This window comes from Crinia signifera, chromosome 2 (genome assembly GCF_055691185.1).
Source record: "Crinia signifera chromosome 2, ASM5569118v1, whole genome shotgun sequence".
Taxonomy (NCBI): domain Eukaryota; kingdom Metazoa; phylum Chordata; class Amphibia; order Anura; family Myobatrachidae; genus Crinia; species Crinia signifera.
Genome location: NC_139218.1, coordinates 151,128,789 through 151,156,603, shown reverse-complemented (window position 1 = coordinate 151,156,603; position 27,815 = coordinate 151,128,789). Strand labels below are relative to the sequence as shown.

The window sequence follows — 27,815 nt, the reverse complement described above, 5'->3', positions numbered from 1 at the left end:
GCCATGCTTCCAACCTCTCCCAGTGTTCCCTCCCCCCCCGCTTCCACGAGGCCCCTAGGCGTTTGGCGGCCATTTTGTGTAACCCTGCCTCCGAGCGAAACTGCCTCGAGCGCTCTCGAGCGACGCTGCCCCTCCTCCCCGGGGCTACTGTATGCCCGCTCCCCGTCGCACGGCCCTGGTTTCCCCGTCCTTTCTCTGTGCTTCCAACCTTTCCCAAACCTCTCCCAGTGTTCCCTCCCCCCCGCTTCCACGAGGCCCCTAGGCGTTTGGCGGCCATTTTGTGTAACCCTGCCTCCGAGCGAAACTGCCTCGAGCGCTCTCGAGCGACGCTGCCCCTCCTCCCCGGGGCTACTGTATGCCCGCTCCCCGTCGCACGGCCCTGGTTTCCCCGTCCTTTCTCTGTGCTTCCAACCTTTCCCAAACCTCTCCCAGTGTTCCCTCCCCCCCCCCGCTTCCACGAGGCCCCTAGGCGTTTGGCGGTATATCGAGCGACCGACGCTTGCCCGTATAGCACACCGACCCCTCCTCCCCGGAGCCTGGGACGCTCGAGCTAATGGGACGCTCGAGCTAATGAGACGCTCGAGCAGCAACGACGGTATCCGCTCCACGTCGCTCGGCACTGCTTTCCCCGTCTTTTCTCCGTGCAGCCATGCTTCCAACCTCTCCCAGTGTTCCCTCCCCCCCCGCTTCCACGAGGCCCCTAGGCGTTTGGCGGCCATTTTGTGTAACCCTGCCTCCGAGCGAAACTGCCTCGAGCGCTCTCGAGCGACGCTGCCCCTCCTCCCCGGGGCTACTGTATGCCCGCTCCCCGTCGCACGGCCCTGGTTTCCCCGTCCTTTCTCTGTGCTTCCAACCTTTCCCAAACCTCTCCCAGTGTTCCCTCCCCCCCGCTTCCACGAGGCCCCTAGGCGTTTGGCGGCATATCGAGCGACCGACGCTTGCCCGTATAGCACACCGACCCCTCCTCCCCGGAGCCTGGGACGCTCGAGCTAATGGGACGCTCGAGCTAATGGGACGCTCGAGCTAATGAGACGCTCGAGCTAATGAGACGCTCGAGCAGCAACGACGGTATCCGCTCCACGTCGCTCTGCCCTGCTTTCCCCGTCTTTTCTCCGTGCAGTCATGCTTCCAACCTCTCCCAGTGTTCCCTCCCCCCCCGCTTCCACGAGGTCCGTAGACATTTGGCGGCCATTTTGTGTAACCCTGCCTCCGAGCGAAACTGCCTCGAGCGCTCTCGAGCGACGCTGCCCCTCCTCCCCGGGGCTACTGTATGCCCGCTCCCCGTCGCACGGCCCTGGTTTCCCCGTCCTTTCTCTGTGCTTCCAACCTTTCCCAAACCTCTCCCAGTGTTCCCTCCCCCCCGCTTCCACGAGGCCCGTAGACATTTGGCGGCCATTTTGTGTAACCCTGCCTCCGAGCGAAACTGCCTCGAGCGCTCTCGAGCGACGCTGCCCCTCCTCCCCGGGGCTACTGTATGCCCGCTCCCCGTCGCACGGCCCTGGTTTCCCCGTCCTTTCTCTGTGCTTCCAACCTTTCCCAAACCTCTCCCAGTGTTCCCTCCCCCCCGCTTCCACGAGGCCCCTAGGCGTTTGGCGGCATATCGAGCGACCGACGCTTGCCCGTATAGCACACCGACCCCTCCTCCCCGGAGCCTGGGACGCTCGAGCTAATGGGACGCTCGAGCTAATGAGACGCTCGAGCTAATGAGACACTCGAGCAGCAACGACGGTATCCGCTCCCCGTTGCTCGGTCCTGCTTTCCCCGTCTTTTCTACGTGCAGCCGTGCTTCCAACTTTTCCCAAACCTCTCCCAGTGTTCCCTCCCCCCCGCTTCCACGAGGCCCCTAGACATTTGGCGGCCATTTTGTGTAACTCTATTAACATATTACTTAAACAGTAAAGATGGGCCCCCTGCAGCTCTGGGCCCCATAGCAGCTGCACCCCTTGCACCTACTGTATGGTACAGTAGTTACGGCCATGACAGTACAGTACATACAGTACTGTACAGTCATGTACTGTACTGTAATCTACTGGACATTATTGTGCTACTGTAAAACTGCTTTACTGGACAGTGGAACACAATTTCATGTGTAATTATTTTTTTGTAGACAAACAACAATGAATGTATCAAGTGCAACATTCTATGGAAAACGCAGTGCACGTTCCAACAAGAGACAATTGGCCTTGGCTGCATTGGTTCCACAGTGTGCACCCAAAAAGGCAAAGAAGACTACTGCCAAAAAAGAGAACATTCCAGTCACAGTAAAGCCAAGGAAAAATGCCAAGGCAAAGAATGGTGTTTTAGAGCAGATTGTAGGTAACGATAACAAAGTCCCTTTCTCTATTACAGATATTGAAGCTGGTCCTTCATACAAGGAGACTGTGTTGGCTAAAGATGTACCTGTACCAGTGGTCAGCATTGATCAAACACTGGTACAGGCAGTAAGTATTGATCCAAATGAGGAGTTTGTTGTTTTGGATTTTGTTTCGACCCCAGGTCTACAAGGACATTCTTCACCAAGAAGAAAGCTGGATTTTGGAAATCTTTCAGGAACAAAAGAATTGATGGACAACCTGCAAGACGACCATGGTGCACAGGAGCTTCAAGAAAAGGTACATCGGCTGGAGATCGAAAATGCTGTATTAAAAGATACATTGAAGAACACCGTTGAATCAATGAAGGAGGTCCTCATTGAATCAGTGAAAGAAGACCTCATCAAATCGGTAAGTAATACCATCATGACATCAGTCAATACCCTCATCGAATCAGCGACTCACACCATCACAACATCAGTGAATGACCGGATCTGCGCAATGGAAGACATCATCGTTAACACAGTGAAAAAAGCAACACCACAAACCCATGAAGTAGCTGTGCAGATGTGTCGAATTGAAGATGGACCTGGCAGAATAGATGCACTCTGCGAATTGGATGAACCGGGTGAAGTGAATTCATTTGGCGAACTGGGTGCACTCGGTGGATTGGATGGCCCGGGCGAAGTGTCTACATTCAGCGAACTGGGTGCACTCTGTGAAGTGGATTTTGGCGGTGAAGTGAATGCACCCAGTGAAGTGGACACCACAATAGTCGTGAATAGACACGTAGAACTGCCTTCTACAGCACACCAAGTGCTGGACTTTGGTGAAGTGACTCTGCAGCTTCCTCGAGCACCCACTCAGTGCAGCACCCCTGCAGAGCCAGACAACGAGACAGACTGTGGACCTGTTCTGCCCAATATTCCACTGTGCGACATCACAGATGCAACGGACGACCTGCTTTATGGAAAGGCACATGAACAACTGAACAGATATGCACAATTTATTTTTCAAGAACATGTGCCACATGACCTTTATTTGTCATGGGCAAACCATGTGAATTACAATGGGAAGAATGGGAAATCTGCACTGCCAAAAAATGTAAGAAAAGACATCATGAGAAGATGTGGCAAACGGATTGTACTTCAGAAGCACCATAGAACTTCCATCATCAATACCATCAACGGACTACTACGAATGAAGAGGAGAACAGCATGGAGACGCCTCGATCATGTAAGGCAACCGTTACCACCGTTGCCAACAGTTTGCCCTCCCTTGTGCACAACTCGGTGATGAAGCAGTGGTGTTACTGTACTGTACTTTTAACCGAATACTGAATTTTCCGTGAGTTTGTCTCAGTTCCTTCAAAAGTAAACCTACAGTAAAACAAAACATACTGTACAGTACAAATATACATTACTACTGTATACAGGAATAACAACAAAACATGATATCATTAAAAAATAAATAAAAAAATAATAATAATAATAATAATAATAAAAAAGTTGCAAAGTGTTTCTCTTCACCGGTCGGTTTTCCGAGTGTGTGTGCTGCTGTTCCTACACCCCACCCCAAAGACAGTAAATCTAAAAAAAAAAATTACCCAAAACAAAAATTAATAATAATAATAAAAAAATAAAAAAAAATACCTGTACAAAATTCCAAAAAGCAAAAAAAAAGTTGTGTGTTTTGTTAACATGGTTTTTCTTGTTCTGTGTCGTGGTTACCTTTTTCCCCACTGCATCCAAATTTACTTCAGCAGGCTTACTGTATAGTACCTCGGTGTGTGTCAGTGTTCCAAAGTAATGGTAACCCCCTCCATCCCTCCAAAAAAGGGAAAAAAAAACAAAAAAATACAAAATTCCAAAAAGCAAAAAAAAAGTTGTGTGTTTTGTTAACATGGTTTTTCTTGTTCTGTGTCGTGGTTACCTTTTTCCCCACTGCATCCAATATTTTCCTTCAGCAGGCTTACCTCGGTGTGTGTCAGTGTTCCAAAGTAATGGTAACCCCCTCCATCCCTCCAAAAAAGGGAAAAAAAAACCAAAAAATACAAAATTCCAAAAAGCAAAAAAAAAGTTGTGTGTTTTGTTAACATGGTTTTTCTTGTTCTGTGTCGTGGTTACCTTTTTCCCCACTGCATCCAATATTTTCCTTCAGCAGGCTTACCTCGGTGTGTGTCAGTGTTCCAAAGTAATGGTAACCCCCTCCATCCCTCCAAAAAAGGGAAAAAAAACCCAAAAAATACAAAATTCCAAAAAGCAAAAAAAAAGTTGTGTGTTTTGTTAACATGGTTTTTCTTGTTCTGTGTCGTGGTTACCTTTTTCCCCACTGCATCCAATATTTTCCTTCAGCAGGCTTACTGTACAGTACCTCTGTGTGTGTCAGTGTTCCAAAGTAATGGTAACCCCCTCCATCCCTCCAAAAAAAGGAAAAAAAAAAACCAAAAAAAATACAAAATTCCAAAAAGCAAAAAAAATAGTTGTGTGTTTTGTTATCATGGTTTTCATCGTTCTGTGTCGTGGTTACCTTTTTCCCCACTGCGTCCGATATTTTCCTTCAGCAGGCTTACTGTATAGTACCTCTGTGTGTGTCAGTGTTCCAAAGTAATGGTAACCCCCTCCATCCCTCCAAAAAAGGGAAAAAAAAAAAAAAATACAAAATTCCAAAAAGCAAAAAAAAAGTTGTGTGTTTTGTTAACATGGTTTTTCTTGTTCTGTGTCGTGGTTACCTTTTTCCCCACTGCATCCAATATTTTCCTTCAGCAGGCTTACCTCGGTGTGTGTCAGTGTTCCAAAGTAATGGTAATCCCCTCCATCCCTCCAAAAAAGGGAAAAAAAACCCAAAAAATACAAAATTCCAAAAAGCAAAAAAAAAGTTGTGTGTTTTGTTAACATGGTTTTTCTTGTTCTGTGTCGTGGTTACCTTTTTCCCCACTGCATCCAATATTTTCCTTCAGCAGGCTTACTGTACAGTACCTCTGTGTGTGTCAGTGTTCCAAAGTAATGGTAACCCCCTCCATCCCTCCAAAAAAAGGAAAAAAAAACCCAAAAAAAATACAAAATTCCAAAAAGCAAAAAAAAAAGTTGTGTGTTTTGTTATCATGGTTTTCATCGTTCTGTGTCGTGGTTACCTTTTTCCCCACTGCGTCCGATATTTTCCTTCAGCAGGCTTACTGTATAGTACCTCGGTGTGTGCCAGTGTTCCAAAGTAATGGTAACCCCCTCCATCCCTCCAAAAAAGGGAAAAAAAACCAAAAAAATACAAAATTCCAAAAAGCAAAAAAAAAGTTGTGTGTTTTGTTAACATGGTTTTTCTTGTTCTGTGTCGTGGTTACCTTTTTCCCCACTGCATCCAATATTTTCCTTCAGCAGGCTTACCTCGGTGTGTGTCAGTGTTCCAAAGTAATGGTAACCCCCTCCATCCCTCCAAAAAAGGGAAAAAAAACCCAAAAAATACAAAATTCCAAAAAGCAAAAAAAAAGTTGTGTGTTTTGTTAACATGGTTTTTCTTGTTCTGTGTCGTGGTTACCTTTTTCCCCACTGCATCCAATATTTTCCTTCAGCAGGCTTACTGTACAGTACCTCTGTGTGTGTCAGTGTTCCAAAGTAATGGTAACCCCCTCCATCCCTCCAACCCAAAAAAATAAAAAATTCCAAAAAAAAAAATTTGTGTCTTCCTCACCTTGTAACCTTTTCCCCACTGATTGGACTACTGTACTGTACAGTACAGATGGGTCATTGTACATCCTTGCTGGCGGGTCGCCAGAACGTACGCGCTGGCGACCCGCCAGCAGCCTCGCCAGCGAGGAGACTGAGACGCGCGTGCGTCTCACGCGCACGCGCGTCTCAGTCTCCGTCGCTAGCGTGGCGGAAACCCTGTCCGTCTCCGCCTCAGGGAGACGGACGGGGTTAGGGGGGGGTTAGGGGGGATGCGGGCAGGCGGCGGGGACCCCGGGTTACCGCCGGCAAGCCGGCGGGGACCCGGGGAAACGTTTGGAAGCGCCGTCGGAAGGGGGCGCGCGCGCCTCTCGTGCGCGCGCGCCCCCTTCTCACGATCGCCATGGCGCTGGCGGGGGATGGCGGCTGGCGACGCCAGCGCCATCCCCAGCAAAGATGGACCGTGACCCATCTGTATATCCCTTGTCGCACATGTGCTGTCAATAAAGAGACAATACTACAGTAGTGAACATACAGTAAACCCTTTTATGTACAGCATACTGTAAATAAAAAATAAAAAATTACAGCCGTTGGAAGGTCACCGTAAAAGCATGGTCCACGAGCTGGTGCATGGTGGCTTCTACGTTGGCCATGGTGCGATGGAAGTTTTCTGTTGGGGAATAAAAAGGATACTGTAGTATTACTGTACGATACAGTAAGCAAAAAACTACTGTACTTTAAGAAACATACAGTACAGTACTGTACTGTAACTACAGTACAGTATAGAAACATAGGGGAAAAAGGGACCTTTTCATTTCCCTACTATCCAATTACAGTACACATGGAGTTGGATATACTGTACTGTAAACCCGAAGCGTGGCGAGCACACGCGGATTCGTTAAAAAGTACAGTATTCCACGCTCTATCGTGGGGCGCCACGCTTCGGGCTTGGCCAGGTTTACAGTACAGTATATCCAACTCCGTGCGTAGTTCGATAGTAGGGAAATGAACAGGTCCCTTTTTTCCAATAAAATTCTACGTACTGTATGTTAAAATGGACTCAGTCCATTTTAACATTGCATCCTATGTAAAAATAGGGACGATCGCGTTGGTTGCATCACATGCGATTTGGTCGGATGTGATGTGATCGACGAGATTATCGTGTCTGCCTAAATTTAAGGTCACTAAAATCTAGAGGTCACAAAAATCAGCATTCCAGTTACTACTGTACCTACAGTACAGTGCAATATGATTTACCTCTGGATACTGGGTCCTCGGGGAGAGGATGGCTGTTTGCCACAGCTCTGCAGACAAACCGAATCATCCTATGGAAAAGTGGCCAGAGAAGCCGCAGCCTCTCACGGTTGTCTGTGAAAATGCAAAGTACAGTACAGTGAAAAACTGTAGGTTTGTTTGCAGAGGTCACGCTGCGCAGAGCCAAGGACGCCGCCCCCGCCCCCCGCAGGACGCCGGACATCCCTCCCGACGCCCACCGCTCACCGCCACAGCCCGCCCGCCCCCCCCGACAGGCTCCCCGGCCGCACCGCAATGTACAGTACAGTAAGTACAGTAGATATGCGGGGCGGCCGGGGAGTTTTTTTTTTTTTTTAATGGGGAGCCAATCCCGGGATCCCGGGAATCCCGGGATCTGGCATTTTTCAATCCCGAATCATGGGATTGAAAAAATGCCCCGGGATTGGCCACCCTAGTCGCCATGCTGGGAGGAGAGGGGAAGTCGTATGGACAGTATAATCCATGTACAGTAGCCCCTTTTTCAGTAACTCCATGCTGTCTCTGTCCCAGATGAAATCAGAGTAATGTACAGTACTGTACAGTACTTACCAGCTGCCACTGGCCTGGGGTGGGATGGTTCGGTTGGTCTGCGGGGGCGGGGGCGGAGGGTCATGTGTATGGGTGGGACTGCAGAAAAGAACAGAAAAAGAGGTTAGTTTGCAACATATTGTAATTTACTGTACAGTGTTATGGTCACCAAAATCTATTTTGGCTGAGGCATCCAGATGTGCCACATGGTTGGACCCCAGATACAGTACAGTAGGTACCGTATAAGGTACACACAATGACATGGACCCTTTTTCCCATACAATTCTACTGTATGTTGAATCGTATGGAAAATCGCATCGCATACAATTTGGGCGCATGCGATGCGATAATCACATTGAATCGGATTGTACTGTATGCCTTAAATTAAGGCATACAGTACAATCGTACAATAATATCGGGCGTGCAGATGCAGCATTACACCAGTACTGTACAGTACCTACAATACTGTACTTACCGACCGCGCTTGGACTAGGCTCCGGCAGGGTGGCGGCGAGGGTGGCCCTCTCCTCGAGGTGGGGGGGGAAGCTTTCAGATGCTGCAAATGTACAAAAAAGACGAAATAAAGACACTGTACAGTATAATCTCAAGCAGGGGTGTTTTTCAACAGGCTCCAGCAGGAACTGATGCCCTTATTCTGCCTCCTACAGTAGATGGACAAACCCATGTGCACTGCAGGGGAGGCAGTGCAAAATGACACACCCAAATCTAACTGCACAAGTACTGTATAGTAACACTGCCTCACCAGGGGCCAGATTCTATAAGCTTTAAAAGTGATAAGTTTCACAGTGATAAACAGCCAGCCAATCAGCTCCTACCTGCCATGTCACAGACTGTGTTTGAAAAAGTACTGTAAGTACAGTAGATATGCGGGGCGGCCGGGGAGTTTTTTTTTTTTTTTTAATGGGGAGCCAATCCCGGGAATCCCGGGATCTGGCATTTTTCAATCCCGAATCATGGGATTGAAAAAATGCCCCGGGATTGGCCACCCTAGTCGCCATGCTGGGAGGAGAGGGGAAGTCGTATGGACAGTATAATCCATGTACAGTAGCCCCTTTTTCAGTGACTCCATGCTGTCTCTGTCCCAGATGAAATCAGAGTAATGTACAGTACTGTACAGTACTTACCAGCTGCCACTGGCCTGGGGTGGGATGGTTCGGTTGGTCTGCGGGGGCGGGGGCGGAGGGTCATGTGGATGGGTGGGACTGCAGAAAAGAACAGAAAAAGAGGTTAGTTTGCAACATATTGTAATTTACTGTACAGTGTTATGGTCACCAAAATCTATTTTGGCTGAGGCATCCAGATGTGCCACATGGTTGGACCCCAGATACAGTACAGTAGGTACCGTATAAGGTACACACAATGACATGGACCCTTTTTCCCATACAATTCTACTGTATGTTGAATCGTATGGAAAATCGCATCGCATACAATTTGGGCGCATGTGATGCGATGCGATAATCACATTGAATCGGATTGTACTGTATGCCTTAAATTAAGGCATACAGTACAATCCTACAATAATATCGGGCGTGCAGATACAGCATTACACCAGTACTGTACAGTACCTACAATACTGTACTTACCGACCGCGCTTGGACTAGGCTCCGGCAGGGTGGCGGCGAGGGTGGCCCTCTCCTCGAGGTGGGGGGGGAAGCTTTCAGATGCTGCAAATGTACAAAAAAGACGAAATAAAGACACTGTACAGTATAATCTCAAGCAGGGGTGTTTTTCAACAGGCTCCAGCAGGAACTGATGCCCTTATTCTGCCTCCTACAGTAGATGGACAAACCCATGTGCACTGCAGGGGAGGCAGTGCAAAATGACACACCCAAATCTAACTGCACAAGTACTGTATAGTAACACTGCCTCACCAGGGGCCAGATTCTATAAGCTTTAAAAGTGATAAGTTTCACAGTGATAAACAGCCAGCCAATCAGCTCCTACCTGCCATGTCACAGACTGTGTTTGAAAAATAACAGGCAGGAGCTGATTGGCTGGCTGTTTATCACTGTGAAACTTATCTCTTTTGAAGCTTATAGAATCTGGCCCCTGATGAGCACATGGGTTTGTCCATCTACAGTAAGAAGGATTTTGCCAGAGAGTGAAGCAGGTGTTACACAGTACACATGTCGGTCCCACAGATACTGTACTGTACTATACAGTATTTTCCGTTGCACAAGGTGGACCCACAGTTACAGTACTGTGCAGTATATGGCACACATGTGGGCACCACAAGTACTGTACTGTACTTTGCTGTACAGCAGGGGCGGACAAACCGGTCCTCAAGATCTACCAACGGTCCAGGTTTTCCATATCACCAAGCTGGAGCACAGCTGCAGTCATTACTACAGTACAGTAACTGTCACATTTTCAAACCTGCTGCATTCATTCCTACTATACAGATCCACGGGTTGCCTGAAAAACATGAACTGTTGGTACTGTAGATCTTGAGGAAAGGTTTGGCCACCCCTGCTGTACAGTATGTACAGTATTAGAGGGTTCACATGGTGGGCCCACAGATGTGATTAAGTACACATGTTGGGCCCACAATTACTGTAATATCCGGTACATGCGGTGTGCTGTTGTACAGTACAATACTGTACTTACCATCTGCACTGGGCAACTCCTGCTCCTCCTCCTCCTCACTGGTATCAATCACCAGGCGTCCTGTGTGTAAAAGATGGAGTACGTATCAAGTATCGTCATACAGTATACAGTTAAATAATAGTAGAAAATAGTGACCATAACAATGATTACCACTATCAGAGCTGTCTGGGCTCTGCTGCGACTCCTCCAGCTGGGTGGGGGCAGAGGTGGCCCTCTCCTCCTGGGTGGCGGCAGGGAGGCTTTCTGGAGCTGCAAATGTCAAAAAAAAAAAGGACAAAATAAAGAGGCTGTATCGTGCAAGCAGGGGTATTTTTGAACAGGCTCCAGCAGGAACTGATGCCCTTACTCTGCTTCACTCTCTGACAAAATCCTCCCCACAGTAGATGGACAAACCCATGTGCACAGCAGGCGAGGCAGTGCAAAATGACACACCCAAATCTACTGTACAGTACATACTGTAATTCTCTCTGCGCAAGTCCAGTAACACCTGCCTCACCTGCAGTGCACATGGGTTTGTCCATCCAAGAAGGATTTTGTCAGAGAGTGAAGAAGAACAAGGGCCTCAGTACATGCTGGAGCCTGTTCAAAAATACTTTTCCGGTACAGATGGTGAGAGCCCTGGTGTTATACTGTACAATACTTACCAACCGCGCTCAGAGACTCCTCCTCCAGCTGGGTGGGGGCAGAGGTGGCCCTCTCCTCCTGGGTGGCGGCAGGGAGGCTTTCTGGAGCTGCAAATGTCAAAAAAAAAAAAGGACAAAATAAAGAGGCTGTATCGTGCAAGCAGGGGTATTTTTGAACAGGCTCCAGCAGGAACTGATGCCCTTACTCTGCTTCACTCTCTGACAAAATCCTCCCCACAGTAGATGGACAAACCCATGTGCACAGCAGGCGAGGCAGTGCAAAATGACACACCCAAATCTACTGTACAGTACATACTGTAATTCTCTCTGCGCAAGTCCAGTAACACCTGCCTCACCTGCAGTGCACATGGGTTTGTCCATCCAAGAAGGATTTTGTCAGAGAGTGAAGAAGAACAAGGGCCTCAGTACATGCTGGAGCCTGTTCAAAAATACTTTTCCGGTACAGATGGTGAGAGCCCTGGTGTTATACTGTACAATACTTACCAACCGCGCTCAGAGACTCCTCCTCCAGCTGGGTGGGGGCAGAGGTGGCCCTCTCCTCCTGGGTGGCGGCAGGGAGGCTTTCTGGAGCTGCAAATGTCAAAAAAAAAAAGGACAAAATAAAGAGGCTGTATCGTGCAAGCAGGGGTATTTTTGAACAGGCTCCAGCAGGAACTGATGCCCTTACTCTGCTTCACTCTCTGACAAAATCCTCCCCACAGTAGATGGACAAACCCATGTGCACAGCAGGCGAGGCAGTGCAAAATGACACACCCAAATCGACTGTACAGTACATACTGTAATTCTCTCTGCGCAAGTCCAGTAACACCTGCCTCACCTGCAGTGCACATGGGTTTGTCCATCCAAGAAGGATTTTGTCAGAGAGTGAAGAAGAACAAGGGCCTCAGTACATGCTGGAGCCTGTTCAAAAATACTTTTCCGGTACAGATGGTGAGAGCCCTGGTGTTATACTGTACAATACTTACCAACCGCGCTCAGAGACTCCTCCTCCAGCTGGGTGGGGGCAGAGGTGGCCCTCTCCTCCTGGGTGGCGGCAGGGAGGCTTTCTGGAGCTGCAAATGTAAAAAAAAAAAAGGACAAAATAAAGAGGCTGTATCGTGCAAGCAGGGGTATTTTTGAACAGGCTCCAGCAGGAACTGATGCCCTTACTCTGCTTCACTCTCTGACAAAATCCTCCCCACAGTAGATGGACAAACCCATGTGCACAGCAGGCGAGGCAGTGCAAAATGACACACCCAAATCTACTGTACAGTACATACTGTAATTCTCTCTGCGCAAGTCCAGTAACACCTGCCTCACCTGCAGTGCACATGGGTTTGTCCATCCAAGAAGGATTTTGTCAGAGAGTGAAGAAGAACAAGGGCCTCAGTACATGCTGGAGCCTGTTCAAAAATACTTTTCCGGTACAGATGGTGAGAGCCCTGGTGTTATACTGTACAATACTTACCAACCGCGCTCAGAGACTCCTCCTCCAGCTGGGTGGGGGCAGAGGTGGCCCTCTCCTCCTGGGTGGCGGCAGGGAGGCTTTCTGGAGCTGCAAATGTAAAAAAAAAAAAGGACAAAATAAAGAGGCTGTATCGTGCAAGCAGGGGTATTTTTGAACAGGCTCCAGCAGGAACTGATGCCCTTACTCTGCTTCACTCTCTGACAAAATCCTCCCCACAGTAGATGGACAAACCCATGTGCACAGCAGGCGAGGCAGTGCAAAATGACACACCCAAATCTACTGTACAGTACATACTGTAATTCTCTCTGCGCAAGTCCAGTAACACCTGCCTCACCTGCAGTGCACATGGGTTTGTCCATCCAAGAAGGATTTTGTCAGAGAGTGAAGAAGAACAAGGGCCTCAGTACATGCTGGAGCCTGTTCAAAAATACTTTTCCGGTACAGATGGTGAGAGCCCTGGTGTTATACTGTACAATACTTACCAACCGCGCTCAGAGACTCCTCCTCCAGCTGGGTGGGGGCAGAGGTGGCCCTCTCCTCCTGGGTGGCGGCAGGGAGGCTTTCTGGAGCTGCAAATGTAAAAAAAAAAGGACAAAATAAAGAGGCTGTATCGTGCAAGCAGGGGTATTTTTGAACAGGCTCCAGCAGGAACTGATGCCCTTACTCTGCTTCACTCTCTGACAAAATCCTCCCCACAGTAGATGGACAAACCCATGTGCACAGCAGGCGAGGCAGTGCAAAATGACACACCCAAATCTACTGTACAGTACATACTGTAATTCTCTCTGCGCAAGTCTAGTAACACCTGCCTCACCTGCAGTGCACATGGGTTTGTCCATCCAAGAAGGATTTTGTCAGAGAGTGAAGAAGAACAAGGGCCTCAGTACATGCTGGAGCCTGTTCAAAAATACTTTTCCGGTACAGATGGTGAGAGCCCTGGTGTTATACTGTACAATACTTACCAACCGCGCTCAGAGACTCCTCCTCCAGCTGGGTGGGGGCAGAGGTGGCCCTCTCCTCCTGGGTGGCGGCAGGGAGGCTTTCTGGAGCTGCAAATGTCAAAAAAAAAAAGGACAAAATAAAGAGGCTGTATCGTGCAAGCAGGGGTATTTTTGAACAGGCTCCAGCAGGAACTGATGCCCTTACTCTGCTTCACTCTCTGACAAAATCCTCCCCACAGTAGATGGACAAACCCATGTGCACAGCAGGCGAGGCAGTGCAAAATGACACACCCAAATCTACTGTACAGTACATACTGTAATTCTCTCTGCGCAAGTCCAGTAACACCTGCCTCACCTGCAGTGCACATGGGTTTGTCCATCCAAGAAGGATTTTGTCAGAGAGTGAAGAAGAACAAGGGCCTCAGTACATGCTGGAGCCTGTTCAAAAATACTTTTCCGGTACAGATGGTGAGAGCCCTGGTGTTATACTGTACAATACTTACCCACCGCGCTCAGAGACTCCTCCTCCAGCTGGGTGGGGGCAGAGGTGGCCCTCTCCTCCTGGGTGGCGGCAGGGAGGCCTTCTGGAGCTGCGACATCCACTGGGACTGCGGAAAAGCACACAAAAAAACTACTGTGCTGTACAGTACTGTATATTCTCTAACACGAACATACTGTACTATAAAGTACAATGTGTTAAGGTACTGTATCAACACTACAGTACATACTGTACTGTGCAGTACATAACAGTACAGTACAGTACAGTACCTGCCAAAATGACCCATTCCAGGAGGGATGAAATGCTGTGGTCCTGTACAGTATCCCACATGTTTGAAAGTCAATATGCAATGTTCCGCTCTGTACTGTATACAGTATACTGTACTGTACTTACAGTGGCGGTGCTGTCTCTCCCGCAGCGTCATCCTGCTGATACCTGGAAAAATAAGAAATACAGTGCGTAAGGCATACTGTAATTACTGCAGATACAGTATTTGTAGGCCCCATATCAAAAGTTTGTAAGGGCCCACAATTTACTGTACAGTACTGTACAGTATGTCATGAAAACCAATGCTGTAGGAAATCACCCATGGCAACAAGCATGTACTGTACAGTAGTTGCCTTCCCTCTTCAGCAGGAGACTCCCTGAAATACTGCACAGTACTGTAGCAGCAATCTCCATCTCTCTCTCATTAGTCCTACACATTATGCCATACTGTACACCAAAATACTGTACAGTACCTACTGTATTACAGTACAGTATGTACAGTATTTTACCACATTCCATAATGTCCATTACCCATTACTACACACACTATAATGCTCATTGCATATTAGGGGGTTAACATGCTCGTTGCCATGGGATGAACCTGGTCTTCCAGGTGTTGCACACTCTGGAAGGGATTAACATGCTCATTGCAAAGAATTTACTGTACAGTACATGATCTGCCATGGATTCCGGGGGTTAACATGTTGACATCACCCCAACCATGGGCTGGAAACCAGGTCTGGTGGCTGCAGGAATGGGAATGTAAGAAGTGGGGTCCAGGCCCTGGAGTTGGAGAGCGGAACAATGCTCAGAAGGACCTGTCTAATACTGCTCCCCCCAAATCTGTATCAATACCACTGCTGAACAGCTGACTCTGGCGCTCTCAGACCCGGTCCAAAAAACCTCTCTGTCCAGGTCAGCGCCCCCCCCACACACAATACAGTATCTCCATGTACAGTACAGTAGTGTACTGTATGGAAGTACTGTAGACACACCCTTCAGGTGGAGAATGACGCACCCCCTAATTCTAAATTCTAATTCTAATAGCAAGTTCTGTAAAATCTACCTGAACAGTTGTACAGCAATCAGCACATTAAAAAAAAATACAGGTACAGTATACTGTAAAATCCCCCATGGCAACAAGTAAAAAAATACTGTATACAATAGCACTCAACATTGTACAGGTATGTACAGTACTTACTTTGCCTGAGGGAGTCCAGCAGTTGAGGGTCCCGACGGACCAGGTCGGACCATCTCCTCTGGAGGCTCCTAACTGGCCTGTCTCTATGGAACCTCACCCTGATGGCTTGACGGGCCCCCTGGTAGGCCTCCACAATCTCCCGATTAGAGACCAGGAGCCTGTCCCGCCAAGCCACCAGGGTGAGGAGCTCCCCTCTGCCAAAGGGCCTTGCCCTCCTGACTCTGCCAGTGTCCGACATACTGAACAGGTCCAGGTACAGTACTAGCGATACTGATAATGGCGCCTACAGTATACTGCAATAGCGTGTGCGCCGTGCGTCCTATGCGCCGTGCGTCCTATGCGCCGTGCGTCCTGTGCGGAACAGCGTCCCATTCTGTGCGCCCGCCGCTGAGTAGTGGGTACAGTAGTTTATCAGTAGTTTATCAGTAGTTTTTATATACTGTAATACATTACTTATACAATATACTGTAAAATGTAATACTATACTGTAAATATAAATAATTATATTTTAATCACACAGTATATTGTCAATAATTATATCTTAGTTAAAACTGTAAAATTTGATACTATAATATTAAAGGTTTAACGCCGTAATCGAACACGGGTCTCCGGCGTGAAACACCATGCAGATAACCACTACACTACAGCCAAGAACTGTACAGTGTAATGACTACTATACTACCATGACTGATTCTACACCCAGCCTGTAGCTTAACAGTCAGGAGCTGATTGGACGGCATTTTCCACTTCTCCTCCCTTATCACCGCTTCATACTGTAAATCTACCCATCAGTAACTTACCGCACAATACTGTGAATGTAATGCTGCAAAACCATATTGTGACCAAGTTTCCAATATTGTGACCGCCTTTAGAACAATACTGTACTGTATGCTGAGACGCATAGCGTCCGTGTCGTACAACCTTTAGAACTACAGTACGGTGTTTGATGTTACGCATTAGCGTCTGTGCGGCTACATCTCCTAACTGTCACTGCGTCTATAGACGCAGTGACAGTTAGAAGCCATGACGTACATGTACGTCATGTGTCGGGAAGTACCTCCCGGCCATGACGTACATGTACGACACTCTCTGTCCGCATCAGCATGATGCACTCTCGGCTGAAGAGACTGGATCACGCTCGTGCCAGCGGCATTAGAGAGGTGCTCATCGTATAATAAAGTTCATGTAATTCCTGCGCATCATGCACGCGCTGAAGCACAAATCTTACGCATGCGCAAATGAGGTTTTTAAAAGTGACATCTGGTGGTTGGTCTGTGATATTGCACTCGTCGTGAAGCGCCACGGCGATTCGCTACATGTATGCGCCATGGCGTGTGTCGGAAACATCGCCATAGGCGGCAATAATAAGACCCGCGCCATCTGTACCTTCGTTTGCAGGCTCACCCGCTTGATTACCCGATAGCTGCCTCTCCTCCAATGTTCCGGAGCCTCGCCACTGGACTCTGTCACCTCCTTTCCCCGCCGGGCACTTGGTCTCCGTCTCTGGGTCCTCTCACGACCCCCTTAGCTCTCTTCTCCAACTTCTGCTGGTCGAGGTCCCGCCTGCCGGGTCCGCAATTCAGGTCACAAAGGCTTCCTGCACCCCTCGTCTCCTCAGCTCGACTGCTCAGGCGTCTGCACTCTGCGCCGGGAGCTCCATTCAGGCACTCAGGGTCTCCCTCTACGGCACTGATGTAGTCCGGCTTACCCACCGGAGGGTATTTCGCGCCCCAGCCTCCCTTTCTCCGGAGTATGCTTTCTGCCGGCTGGCGTGGCTGCCTGCACGCCGCGCCCGCCTGACTCGTCCACACGTGCGTCACCAGGCTGCGCCGGGCTCTCTAGTCTCGTGGGGCTTTGCTGCAGTCTCCAAGCGGCGTCGCTATGAACCGGCTCGATCTTTCGGGGAATTAACTCCTGCCGCCTTCACTTTCCAGGCATGTATTCGCCAATATCAGGGGTAGGGAGAAGTACTCAGGATGCCTGCTTTACATCATAGAGCGGGAGAGAGCAACGCGCACGTCCTACTCCCTACGTTCCGTGGTCACGCCCTATTAAGAATAAAGTTTGTCTTATTCCCATTTTAGTAATTTTCACCCATAGTGTCTAATCCAGTGGTAGCCAACTCTGGTCCTCGAGCTACCAATAGTTGTAATGTTTTCAAGACCACCTAGCAGGTGCACTCTTTACTCACTGGCAAAATACAAAAGATCCACAGGTCGAGATTATTACTTAACATTTTCCAGGTCTCCTTGCAGAATCACAAGTTAACTGTTGGTAGGAGTTGGCTACCCCTGGTCTCATCCAAGGATTCCCTACCTTGGACCTCAATGCACACGAAAGCTGAGTATACACCAGGCATTCCCAACCACGGTCCTCAAGGCACACCAACATTGCAGGTTTTAGTGATATCCAGGCTTCAGCACAGATGGATTAATCAGAATCACTCAGGTACTAATTAAGTCACCTGTGCTCAAGCCTGGATATCACTAAAACCTGTACTGTTGGTGTGCCATTAGGACCGTGGTTGGGAATGCCTGGTTTACACTAACTAGACGGCATTTTGAATGATTCTGCCTGGTCTGAACATTAAAATGTTCATATTGTGTATGCTCTATGTTGCTGTTGATATGCGCTCCCATGGATCATCAGCGACAGCCTCAGACATCTGTGCATGCAGCATAATCGAGAGCCAGTCGCTCAATGTCACTAGTCCTCACCAATTTGGTGAGGCCACAATATATTCTTGTGTGCGTGCACAAATGGCACTGGCCAGTATCTCACCTAGGGCATCATACTGAGGCTAGAGGTGCAGTGCAGGCAAAATGTCACAACTTAGCTGTAGCAGCAATGTGAAAATCTTCCCCATAATGGATTGCAGTTAGTACAAGGTAGCAGATAGCTGCCAGAGATAATGAGGCAGCATCCAGCAGGCAGAAGCAGGATGCTTCAGTGTCTCAATACAGGGAAGCAAAGCTGGCCATACACACGTTCTTGGCGCACCACTGTAAAGCTGGCCATACATCAGAAAGATATTGTACCCAATCATACAATCTCAATTGATTGTAAGATGGATTGTATGCAGATTGTGTGCACATCTTGTGTACACAATCATACAATCAATCATAAGATGGATTGTATGACTGATTGTATGATGGATTGTATGCAGATTGTGTGCACATCTTGTGTACAAAATCATGCAGCAGATGGATTGTATGACTGATTGTATGATGGATTGTGTGTAGATTGTGTGTCCAAAAACCACCAAGGACTGCTGGGGATTTCAAGGGAAATTGTACACAATCATGAGTGCAATCGATCTTAAGATCGATCTTTCTGATGTATGGCCAGCTTTAGCATTTCCGGCCACTAAAATGACACCAGGCTCACATCAGTCCATGGGGTTTACAGGATTAAGAAATAAAGTAGGAGGAAATGCTGGGCTCCTACTTATTCTTTATGCTAAAGATCTTGGTAATGACATTGGCTATATGCTTGGGGTTGTTGTCCTGCTGCAGAATAAATTTGGAACCAATCAGACGCCCCCTTGATGGTACTGCACGTGGATAAGTACAGTACCTGCCTGTATTTCTCAGCATTGAGGACAGCATTCATCTTGTCCAAATCTCCAACTCCATTTGCTGAAATGCAGCACCAAAACTTGCAAGAACCCTCCACCATACTTCATTGCTGCCTGCAGACATTCATTATTGGACTCCTCTCCAAGGGCCTTATTTTGGTTCATTCTTTCTGACAAAATCCTTCTTAGATGGGCAAAACCATGTGCACTGCAGGTGGGGCAGATGTAACATGTGCAGAGAGAATTAGATTTGGGTAGGGTTTTACTTCAAAGTGAGATCTATATTGCAGTGTAAAAATAAAGCACTCAGTATTTTCCCTGCACAGAAACAAAATTACTCACCCAAATCTAATTCTCTCTGCACATGTTACATCTGCCCCCCCTGCAGTGCACATGGTTTTGTCCATCTAAGAAGGATTTTGTCAGAAAGAATGAACCAAAATAAGGCCCCAACTCTTCTGCGAACAAACTTCCTTTGGTTACAGCCAAATATTCACTCATCATTCCAGAGCACCTGCTGCCCTTCTTCTATACCCCAGTTCCTAAGTTTTCATAACATTATCGGCTTCCCAGGACCTCTCACTTTCAAGGATGTCGGAGACATGGCTAACCTTCCAGAAGGCAGCACATGGCTCAGTAGGCAAGTATGGTGTGGGAACTATCGTTTTTATTATAGGGGTAAGGGTGTGTGAGGCAGAGAAAGAGGGGGAGATGCTTAATAGTAGGCAACAGCAATTGGGAGGTGACATTGATCATCAGGAACAAAGGCTTGTGAAATCGTGAATTTTTCTTTTCATGCCAATACCTCCGTATCCAGTGTCTTTGTTGTTTGGCCTCTCCTTTCAAGTCATAAGTTTCAAGTCATCATTTGTTATGATGATGTTTACTACTAGTTCTAGATACAGGGCAAACTGTGGATATACACTAGAAAAGTTACATTGCTGGTTAAAGTGCCTGATCTGCAATTATTTATAGAAATGTGTAATAAGAATAGAAAGATGATAAGGAGGGATTTACACTAGACTGCAATTATAGAAAGAACAATGTTCACCGTTTCGATATGGGGCCACACCTTGGTATGATTTTAGTTTGGACTTTAAGCTGTTGTTCTTATTCATGTGTGGTCATGTCTGTGTTATTTAACTGATTACTCTGGTGTTTTCCAATGATTTATGAAAATAAGTTATATTATTTTTGACACCATTTTTCTGATAAATCTAGATCCCATGCTTTATGGCTTTGTTATATTATCGTATTCCAGGTAGGTTTAATCTTGGTATGTGGTTTCTTCTCACAAACATTTTATTTAGACATCATCAGAAATAACTGGTTGTGTATGTGATGTTGCCTGAATAAAATCTTTTTCTTCTTCTACAATCATGTTGAATGCAGAGAGGTGGAGCCTACAGTACTTTGCCGCATGCAGAAACTTTTTGAAACATGTATACAGTATATCATATTTGAATATATATATATATATATATATATATATATATATATATATATGACACAGGAAGTGGCATTCGGAGACATGTATAAAGGTGAAACTAACTGGTGGTTTAATAAGACATACAGCAATGTTTCGGGGTCAAGCCCCTTTCTCAAGCTTTGGCTGCGACCAGCTGATTTCAAATGCCGGGCTCCCCCGACAGTTTCTTTTTCATCAGCGATCATCTCTGGTCGCTGATGCAAACGGGACACTGAGCTATATTTTCTCCCGTGTGTACAGGGCTTTAAAGAAACCATTACGTGCATGCGGGTGAGAAACCTAAAGTAAGTCTCTATGACTCATGTTTTATCATGTCGATTGAGTGATTCTACAATAAAAGATACCTTTACATGAACGCGGGTCAGAATCCTTAAGTAAGTCTCTTTCTTATGTGATGACCAGTTAACATTATATGCAGGGCTATTTTTCAGTAGGCTCCAGCAGGAACTGAGGCCCTTATTCTAGTTCACTCTTTCTGACAAAATATTTCTTAGATGGACAAAACCATGTGCACTGCAGGTAAGGCAGGTGTAAAACCCCACCCAAATATAATTATCTCTGCGCAAGTAACACCTGCCTCACCTGCAGTGCACATGGTTTTGTCCATCTAAGAAATATTTTGTCAGAAAGAGTGAACTAGAATAATGGCCTCAGTTCCTGCTGGAGCCTGCTGAAAAATAGCCCTGATTATATTGATATAAAGGGCAGTATTCAATGAGAAAAATTCTCCGTGTTTTATGGAGAATTTGTGCTTTGTTCGCCTTGGACGGAGCATTTTGCTCTCCAAAAGCGAGCAACCCTATTCAATGTGAAATATTTTCCGTCTTTCTAAGTGATTTTCTCCGTGTCTCTCCGTGTAGCAATTCTCCATCTTTTGATGGGGAGCTGGAATGTGAACTTTTAAACTAAAAGGTTTTTTTTTTTTAATTTTGGTGTAAAAAAATCAGGTTTTTTTTTTCTGTTAAGGGGCATGTTATTTTTATTCATGTGCTTATAGCACATGAATATATATTTAATTTAAAAAAAATATATATATATTTTTTTTTTTACACAGTGCAGCCAGCAGGGGGCCGGAGCGCTCGAGCCGCTCATTAGATATTCATATATTCACTGCACCTGATCGTTAATATGCACGATCGGGTGCAGTGAATACTGGGTCCCCCGCTGGCTATAGGGGGGGGGCAGCCTGTGCTGCCTGGGTCCTGGGGAGCCCCCCTCCCCACCACATTCCTCTGGAGCAGCCAGGGAGACTTTAATCTCTCTGGCTGCTTCCGTCCCCGGCTCCCTGAAAGCTCCCTGCCGCGGACGCTCGTCCGCTGCAGGGGTTAAGACTCGCGGCGAGTCTTAAATACATTGAATAGTGGGAGCAGGAGGCTCCGGAACAGGGAGAATCTCCGCTAAAACACGGAGAGTGCATGGAGAGCGAAATAAAACGCTCTCCATGCACGGAGAACTTTGTCATTGAATACTGCCCAAAGAAACTGCTAGGAGTACGTGTGGGTGAAATAATAAGTGTCTGGCTCTTTAAGGGTGCAGTCCATTAGATCACCTGCAATCAATATTCATTCAAGCGCTGGGTCAATCCTAAATCTTTTTGTGTCCAAGAAGAATTTAATTTGTCACTATAGGCAACATTCTATCTTCAATATAACTTCCATCTTAGAAAATGTACCCTTAACCCTGCTGATTAGAGAACTAATGAGCAGAGGATAGCATCACCTGGTACTTATGTATTATCTGGACTCCCATGTTAAATGCACCCCATTTTTTCATACCCCTACTATCCAACTATGCATGGAGTTGATTTTATATAGTGTGGCGAGCGGACACGGTCTCATAAAAAAAAACGGGAGCCCAGATATTACATAAGTACCCATCACCTTATTGGAAGGAGTGATGGCAGGGGTTCACAACCAGTATCATGGGCCTAGGACAGTAAGAACCCTTCATTGGATAAGGTCACTCTCACTGCCCTAGATAAATCTGCACACCCTGAGAAATCTTCCCTCAATGATTTAAAATAAAAATTAAAAGACATGACAAGTTAGCTTTGAAAAATGTTGGTTTGTTTATTTAGTAAAATATTGGTACTTGTGAGTTATCCGGACGCCCGATTTCAAAATCGGGTCGGATCGGGCACATCGCATCGCATCGCATGCGACCATCGGATGCGATGCGATGACCCGATTTTTCCATAGGAATCAATGTTAAAATGGACTGAGTCCATTTTAACATGGAATTCAATGGGAAAAAGGGGTCCTTTTCATACCCCTACTATCCAAGTGGGCATGGAGTTGGATATAAACCTGTGGCGAGCGTAGCGAGCCACCGAGCCCGAAGCGTGGCGAGCGTAGCGAGCCCCGCGAGGGGACACGGAATACCGTCCCCTCGCCACGCTTCGGGCTCGGTGGCTCGCTACGCTCGCCACAGGTTTATATCCAACTCCATGCCCACTTGGATAGTAGGGGTATGAAAAGGACCCCTTTTTCCATAGGAATCATTTTAACATTGATTCCTATGGAAAAATCGGGTCATCGCATCCGATGGTCGCATGCGATGCGATGCGATATCGCATCGCATCGCATCTGATTGTATGCCTTAACTTAAGGCATACAATCAAAAAATCGGGCGTCCAGATAACTCACAAGTACCAAAATATTTTTCAAAAAGTTTTATTCATTGCTCAAGCATACATAGCGGTATAAAAGTGCAGCATCTCCCATGTGCTCTCCCCAGCCCCTTCCCCTGCAGCCGCAGACCGAATCTCCCATGTGCTCCCGCCCCCCCCTCAAAAAAAATAAAATAAAATAATATAAATGATACTGCATCCAATTATGATTTCTGTGTGCACTGCCCGTATCCTTCCTGACTGCTGTCTTTTGCCACTGCAGTGCACTGTGGAAAGGCGTCCAGCACTTCTGGTATCCTTTCAGCACTACCCAGATGTCCCAACCTGGGTTGGGACCATTTACACCGCCCACGACCCAGGTCCAACCAGTGTTCAACCCTGGTCAGGACCTGGGTAGGAGACCAGTGTTACTGGACCTGGGTTGACCCCTTTAAGACCAATGCTGACCTGGGTCCAACCTGGGTTATTCCTTGGTGTAAAAGGGGTATAAGTAAAAACTAGAACTGGACAATACACCGGACCGGACATCAAACTCTGCATTCTGGCGCTTGTAGTGTCCCATCCCGGGGGGTGCCTGTGATAGCTTTCACACTCTGGAATTACAGAGATTCATGGAGTCTATCCGGTCCGGCATTCCGGGTCTGTCAGATTCTGGCTTTGATTCTACTTATACAAAGATAGTTTAGCGTTATTTAGATTAGGAAATCATCACACACAGGTGGTTTGCAATGCATATAGCAGAATAACAGGATGCCGGCTATTATGTATTGTGATGACTTGAGACTTCCCTACCCGGCGCCTGTCATGCAGGATCAGAGCTGTGGGATTTGCAGAGCGTACAAGGCGCATGTCTTGTAAGTGTGTGTGTGACTGTGTGCGCAAGCAGGCAGCAGGGCGGCTATGGATCCCTCCTATATCATTGGGGGAGACAGCCACAGGCTGCGGTGTAACAGTACATACCGGCTTATTTCTTGTTCTACACACAAATCATCAAAAACCATACATATTGCCTTCCCGCTCACCCCCTAGGCACAATGGCAGCCGCATAACACACGTTCTGCTTTTTTGTAGGTGCAGCGGCCGGGGACACAGAATAGTGCCTTTAGGCAGCCCTAAAAGGCAGGGGGTATTCGGGGTCCAGTCCAATTACATATCCCGCGTACACTACCTAGCAGCCGCCGCTGCCGCTCACCATCACTCAAGTGAGTCCGTACCCGACTCCAGCGGAGGCAGCAGCGTAACACATAAACGTGCGTAGGGTTAGGGATGATCCGCGCGCGTCCGTATTCACAGACAAAGTCTGCGCCACTTACGTAGCCAGCCCCGCCGCCGGGATAGCGGCCACAGCTATCGGTACCGGGAGCGGAAGTGACGGAGAAGAACTAGGATGATGAAGCTGAAGAGTGGCCAGACCCGGACGTATGACCGGGACGGGTACAAGAAGCGGGCTGCGTGTGTGTGCTTCCGGAGCGGAGCCGAGGATGAAGTGTGTATTTTCCATTCTTCCCTGCGTGTGCGGAGCGGGTGTATACGAGCCGTGTGCAATTGGGGGCGAAGAGATGCGTTTTATTGCGGGTTATAGAGGCTAGTGTAGTCCCTTAGCGCATTGTTAAGAGTGCGGCATTTCCGTGGATGTGTCTGTGGTACCACGGTGGACGCTGTGCTACCGGCTGACTTGACTGTGGGCCAAGTGTCCGGCTCCTGTGTCCTATGTGTCTGCTGTGATTCGTATGAATTGTGATATTTGTTTGCCCTCCCCATCGAGCTCTATTGTCTTCTATAGAGGCCGGTCTATGCCGCACATTGCACTATGCAAACCTTTGTGTCAAATGTGAGCAGGTGTCAGCGGGGCCACCTTTTTCAGCATCAAAGATAACTGCTCTATTCACCCTGTTAAGGATTACAGAAGCAGTCGATAGCTTTATATGGGTACTGTGTAATTTACCAGATGAATAACGGTAATACACTGTAGAGAATATATCCTAGTCATGTGCACTGTGAGATTATATGTATAATATATAATTCAACTGCACTGGCTGGAAACTGAACTCTAGAGCAGGGCCCTCAGGCAGCGGGGCCCACTGGGGGTTTACGCTGTGTGCCAGTCCAACCTTGATAACAGGTCATTACGATGAATAAAAATGTTTCCTTGGAAAATGTTGACATTTGCTTGGCACTCAAAGGGTTAAATCTGTTTCTGAAAGTAAAGTGATTGTGTAAAGGAGCCCATACACCGATCCCGGCGTGCGTTCTGGGCTGAAATAACATCCATCACATCGCATTGCATGCCTTGTGCATGCGATGTAATGAAAAGCAAGTATAAAAAGTATGTGCAGCACATACTTTTTGTACTGTGTGATGAGGTGCCGTGGGAGTGCGCACCTCAAAGCACACATCGCAGCGGCGGGATCGGAGCGTGTATGGGCTCCTTAAGAAATACCTTTTTTTTTTTTTTGCAACAATGGCTTGTAGGTGCCCATGGGGTCTATTCACTATTTAACCAGCCATGATCGATGATTCGATGAATCATCGTTGAAGTCAACATTTTGAGATCCCCCACCAGGGTCAGGCTTTATTAACATGCTTAATATGCCAGATTTCCAGACACGACCATCAGGTGGACAGGGTATTGCCCTAAAACAGGGGTGAGGAACCTTTTTTGTGCCAAGGGCCGTTTGTGTGGGAAAAAAATCCTTCAGGGGCCATATGTAAAAATGTCTCTTACAAATTGTCTTGCTGCCGCCGTCACATGCTCCGGTGGCTGCCACTGAATAGGACGAACAGTCTCCGGCTGCTGAAAAATACAGGTATTGGGAGTTTTATTATAGAAGGCGCTTAGGTGGAAGAATAATTGTTTTTACCCTTATGGTGGTAAAAAATACAAAATTTATTCACACATCTGGGGAGTCCGGATTTGGGCTGCTGGGAAGGGCGCACTCGAGTATAACCACACAAAACCCTATCTTCAAAGTCTCTGGCTGCTGCTGATTAAGAGGAATCTCGCAACATTCTCATGAGCTTTTCCCTGTACTTGACTCCCGGCAAAGCAGCCGGGTGGGTGGGCCACTCAGACCGGCTACGGGGGCCGAGGGTCCCCATCCCTGCCCTAAAACATCCATACACTGTCCAATCTGGCTGGCTGTAATAAAAAATCTGGTATATCTGAATGACTCTGACATTTGCTCCCATAATTACCAGATTTCTATTCCAACCAGCCAGATTGGACAACACATCCTTAGGTGTATGGCCAGTTACATATGGTCCTCTTTTTAAATTATATAGGGGTCTGTTCATTAAGTGAAAAATTATGAGCTAAATATTTTTCTCACATAATTTCTGACTCTATCTCAGACATTCATCATAGAATAGAATCAACTTGATTGGCCATGTGTGCTTGCGCACACTAGGAATTTTTTGTGCCTCTTTTACAAATGTATTTCTTCCAAAATGAAGCGCTGTACACACACACAGAGCAAGATCGTTTTTGATTGTGATTTAAACTTATAGGCAAAACCCCACGATCTTAGCAGGAAAGACTGTGCATGTACTGTCTTTCCCTGCTGGCGATGCCTGTGACAGCGCATCACTGGAGGGCATACACACAGAGCAATCCATGCTTCATTTCAAAGTGATCTTGGCAGATCACTGAAATATGTGTGTATATGTGTGTGTGTGTGTGTGTGTGTGTGTATGTGTGTATGTATGTATGTATGTATATATATATATATATATATATATATATATATATATATATATATATATTATACACACACAACATTTCTCTGAAAAAAAGGATGAGATGGGTGCCTCCTAGTGCAGTATTTTGATATTCAAATCACAGATCCCTTCACCTTCAGTGAAAAGAAACACCCCAATAGTTACAATGTACCGTTCTAGGTGTTTTTTAACCACTATATTATGAGCTCATTCACACAATGCCATTGGATATCAGGAAACCTTGATCCTCTGTCCAAGATCTTATCCTCAGACAGCCATATATGCAGGGAAGAGATAAGAGTAGACTAGTGTAATATTGCTAAAAACTATTTTATTATACTGCTCAAAATGACAAGAGTTGCCCGTACAGTGTATAAAAAAACATATGCTTATCTGGTGAATAGCTGCAGTCCGTCATTCATCACTAGAGACAGGATTATATGCAACATAAAAAGCTCGAAATATGCATGCAAATATGCATGAAAAATACTTAAAATATGCATGAAAAGCGTCAAAATATGCTAAATAAAAAATACAAAATAAAGTGAAATTTTATAGTTTTTTATTTAAATCAGCATACAATTAGTAAGTAGTAAATGACCCCCAGCAGTATACCCCACATAATGCCCCCAGCAGTATACCCCACATAATGCCCCCAGCAGTATACCCCACATAATGCCCCCAGCAGTATACCCCACATAATGCCCCCAGCAGTATACCCCACATAATGCCCCCAGCAGTATACCCCACATAATGCCCCCAGCAGTATACCCCACATAATGCCCCCAGCAGTATACCCCACATAATGCCCCCAGCAGTATACCCCACATAATGCCCCCAGCAGTATACCCCACATAATGCCCCCAGCAGTATACCCCACATAATGCCCCCAGCAGTATAACACACATAATGCCCCCAGCAGTATAACACACATAATGCCCCCAGCAGTATACCCCACATAATGCCCCCAGCAGTATACCCCAC

At 46.9% G+C, this 27,815-nt stretch overlaps 3 protein-coding genes across 3 annotated transcripts in view; 1 reads left to right on the top strand and 2 right to left on the bottom strand.

Moving 5' to 3' along the window:
* Positions 1–6,497: 6,497 nt before the first annotated feature.
* On the bottom strand, positions 6,498–11,146 carry LOC146058903 (uncharacterized). The gene is made up of 9 exons (XM_083171109.1): positions 11,065–11,146; positions 10,571–10,669; positions 10,421–10,480; positions 9,397–9,477; positions 8,938–9,015; positions 8,268–8,348; positions 7,814–7,891; positions 7,229–7,339; positions 6,498–6,641 (listed from the first exon to the last, which is right to left on the bottom strand). Exons 5-9 carry the CDS (start codon positions 8,999–9,001, stop codon positions 6,553–6,555), a joined length of 423 nt encoding a protein of 140 aa, XP_083027235.1. The 5' UTR covers positions 9,002–9,015; positions 9,397–9,477; positions 10,421–10,480; positions 10,571–10,669; positions 11,065–11,146; the 3' UTR covers positions 6,498–6,552.
* Positions 11,147–12,973: 1,827 nt separating this feature from the next.
* On the bottom strand, positions 12,974–24,805 carry LOC146058451 (uncharacterized). Its single transcript, XM_083170733.1, has 5 exons — positions 24,329–24,805; positions 14,345–14,386; positions 13,956–14,060; positions 13,474–13,560; positions 12,974–13,080 (listed from the first exon to the last, which is right to left on the bottom strand). The coding sequence occupies exons 2-5, from the start codon at positions 14,373–14,375 to the stop codon at positions 12,974–12,976; spliced, it is 330 nt and encodes a 109-aa protein (XP_083026859.1). The 5' UTR covers positions 14,376–14,386; positions 24,329–24,805.
* The window catches only part of NUDT3 (nudix hydrolase 3), a 39,930-nt gene continuing 36,220 nt past the window's right edge, over positions 24,106–27,815 (top strand). The window contains exon 1 of the mRNA XM_083173118.1: positions 24,106–24,600. Within this exon, the coding sequence (XP_083029244.1) occupies positions 24,502–24,600 (99 nt within the window). The 5' untranslated portion in view covers positions 24,106–24,501. The remainder of the gene's footprint in view (positions 24,601–27,815) is intronic.

What these genes read in the sequence shown, in the direction of transcription:
- LOC146058903 (XM_083171109.1), bottom strand. Translation starts at nt 9,001, where the DNA reads ATGACCCTCCGCCCCCGCCCCCGCAGACCAACCGAACCATCCCACCCC. An exon ending in CCCCAGGCCAGTGGCAGCTG is followed by an intron (nt 8,349 to 8,937) that starts GTAAGTACTGTA and finishes GTACATTTGCAG; the next exon opens with CATCTGAAAGCTTCCCCCCC. An exon ending in CCCCAGGCCAGTGGCAGCTG is followed by an intron (nt 7,340 to 7,813) that starts GTAAGTACTGTA and finishes GCATTTTCACAG; the next exon opens with ACAACCGTGAGAGGCTGCGG.
- LOC146058451 (XM_083170733.1), bottom strand. Translation starts at nt 14,375, where the DNA reads ATGACGCTGCGGGAGAGACAGCACCGCCACT. An exon ending in GGAGAGACAGCACCGCCACT is followed by an intron (nt 14,061 to 14,344) that starts GTAAGTACAGTA and finishes GCTTTTCCGCAG; the next exon opens with TCCCAGTGGATGTCGCAGCT. An exon ending in GGAGTCTCTGAGCGCGGTGG is followed by an intron (nt 13,561 to 13,955) that starts GTAAGTATTGTA and finishes TGACATTTGCAG; the next exon opens with CTCCAGAAAGCCTCCCTGCC.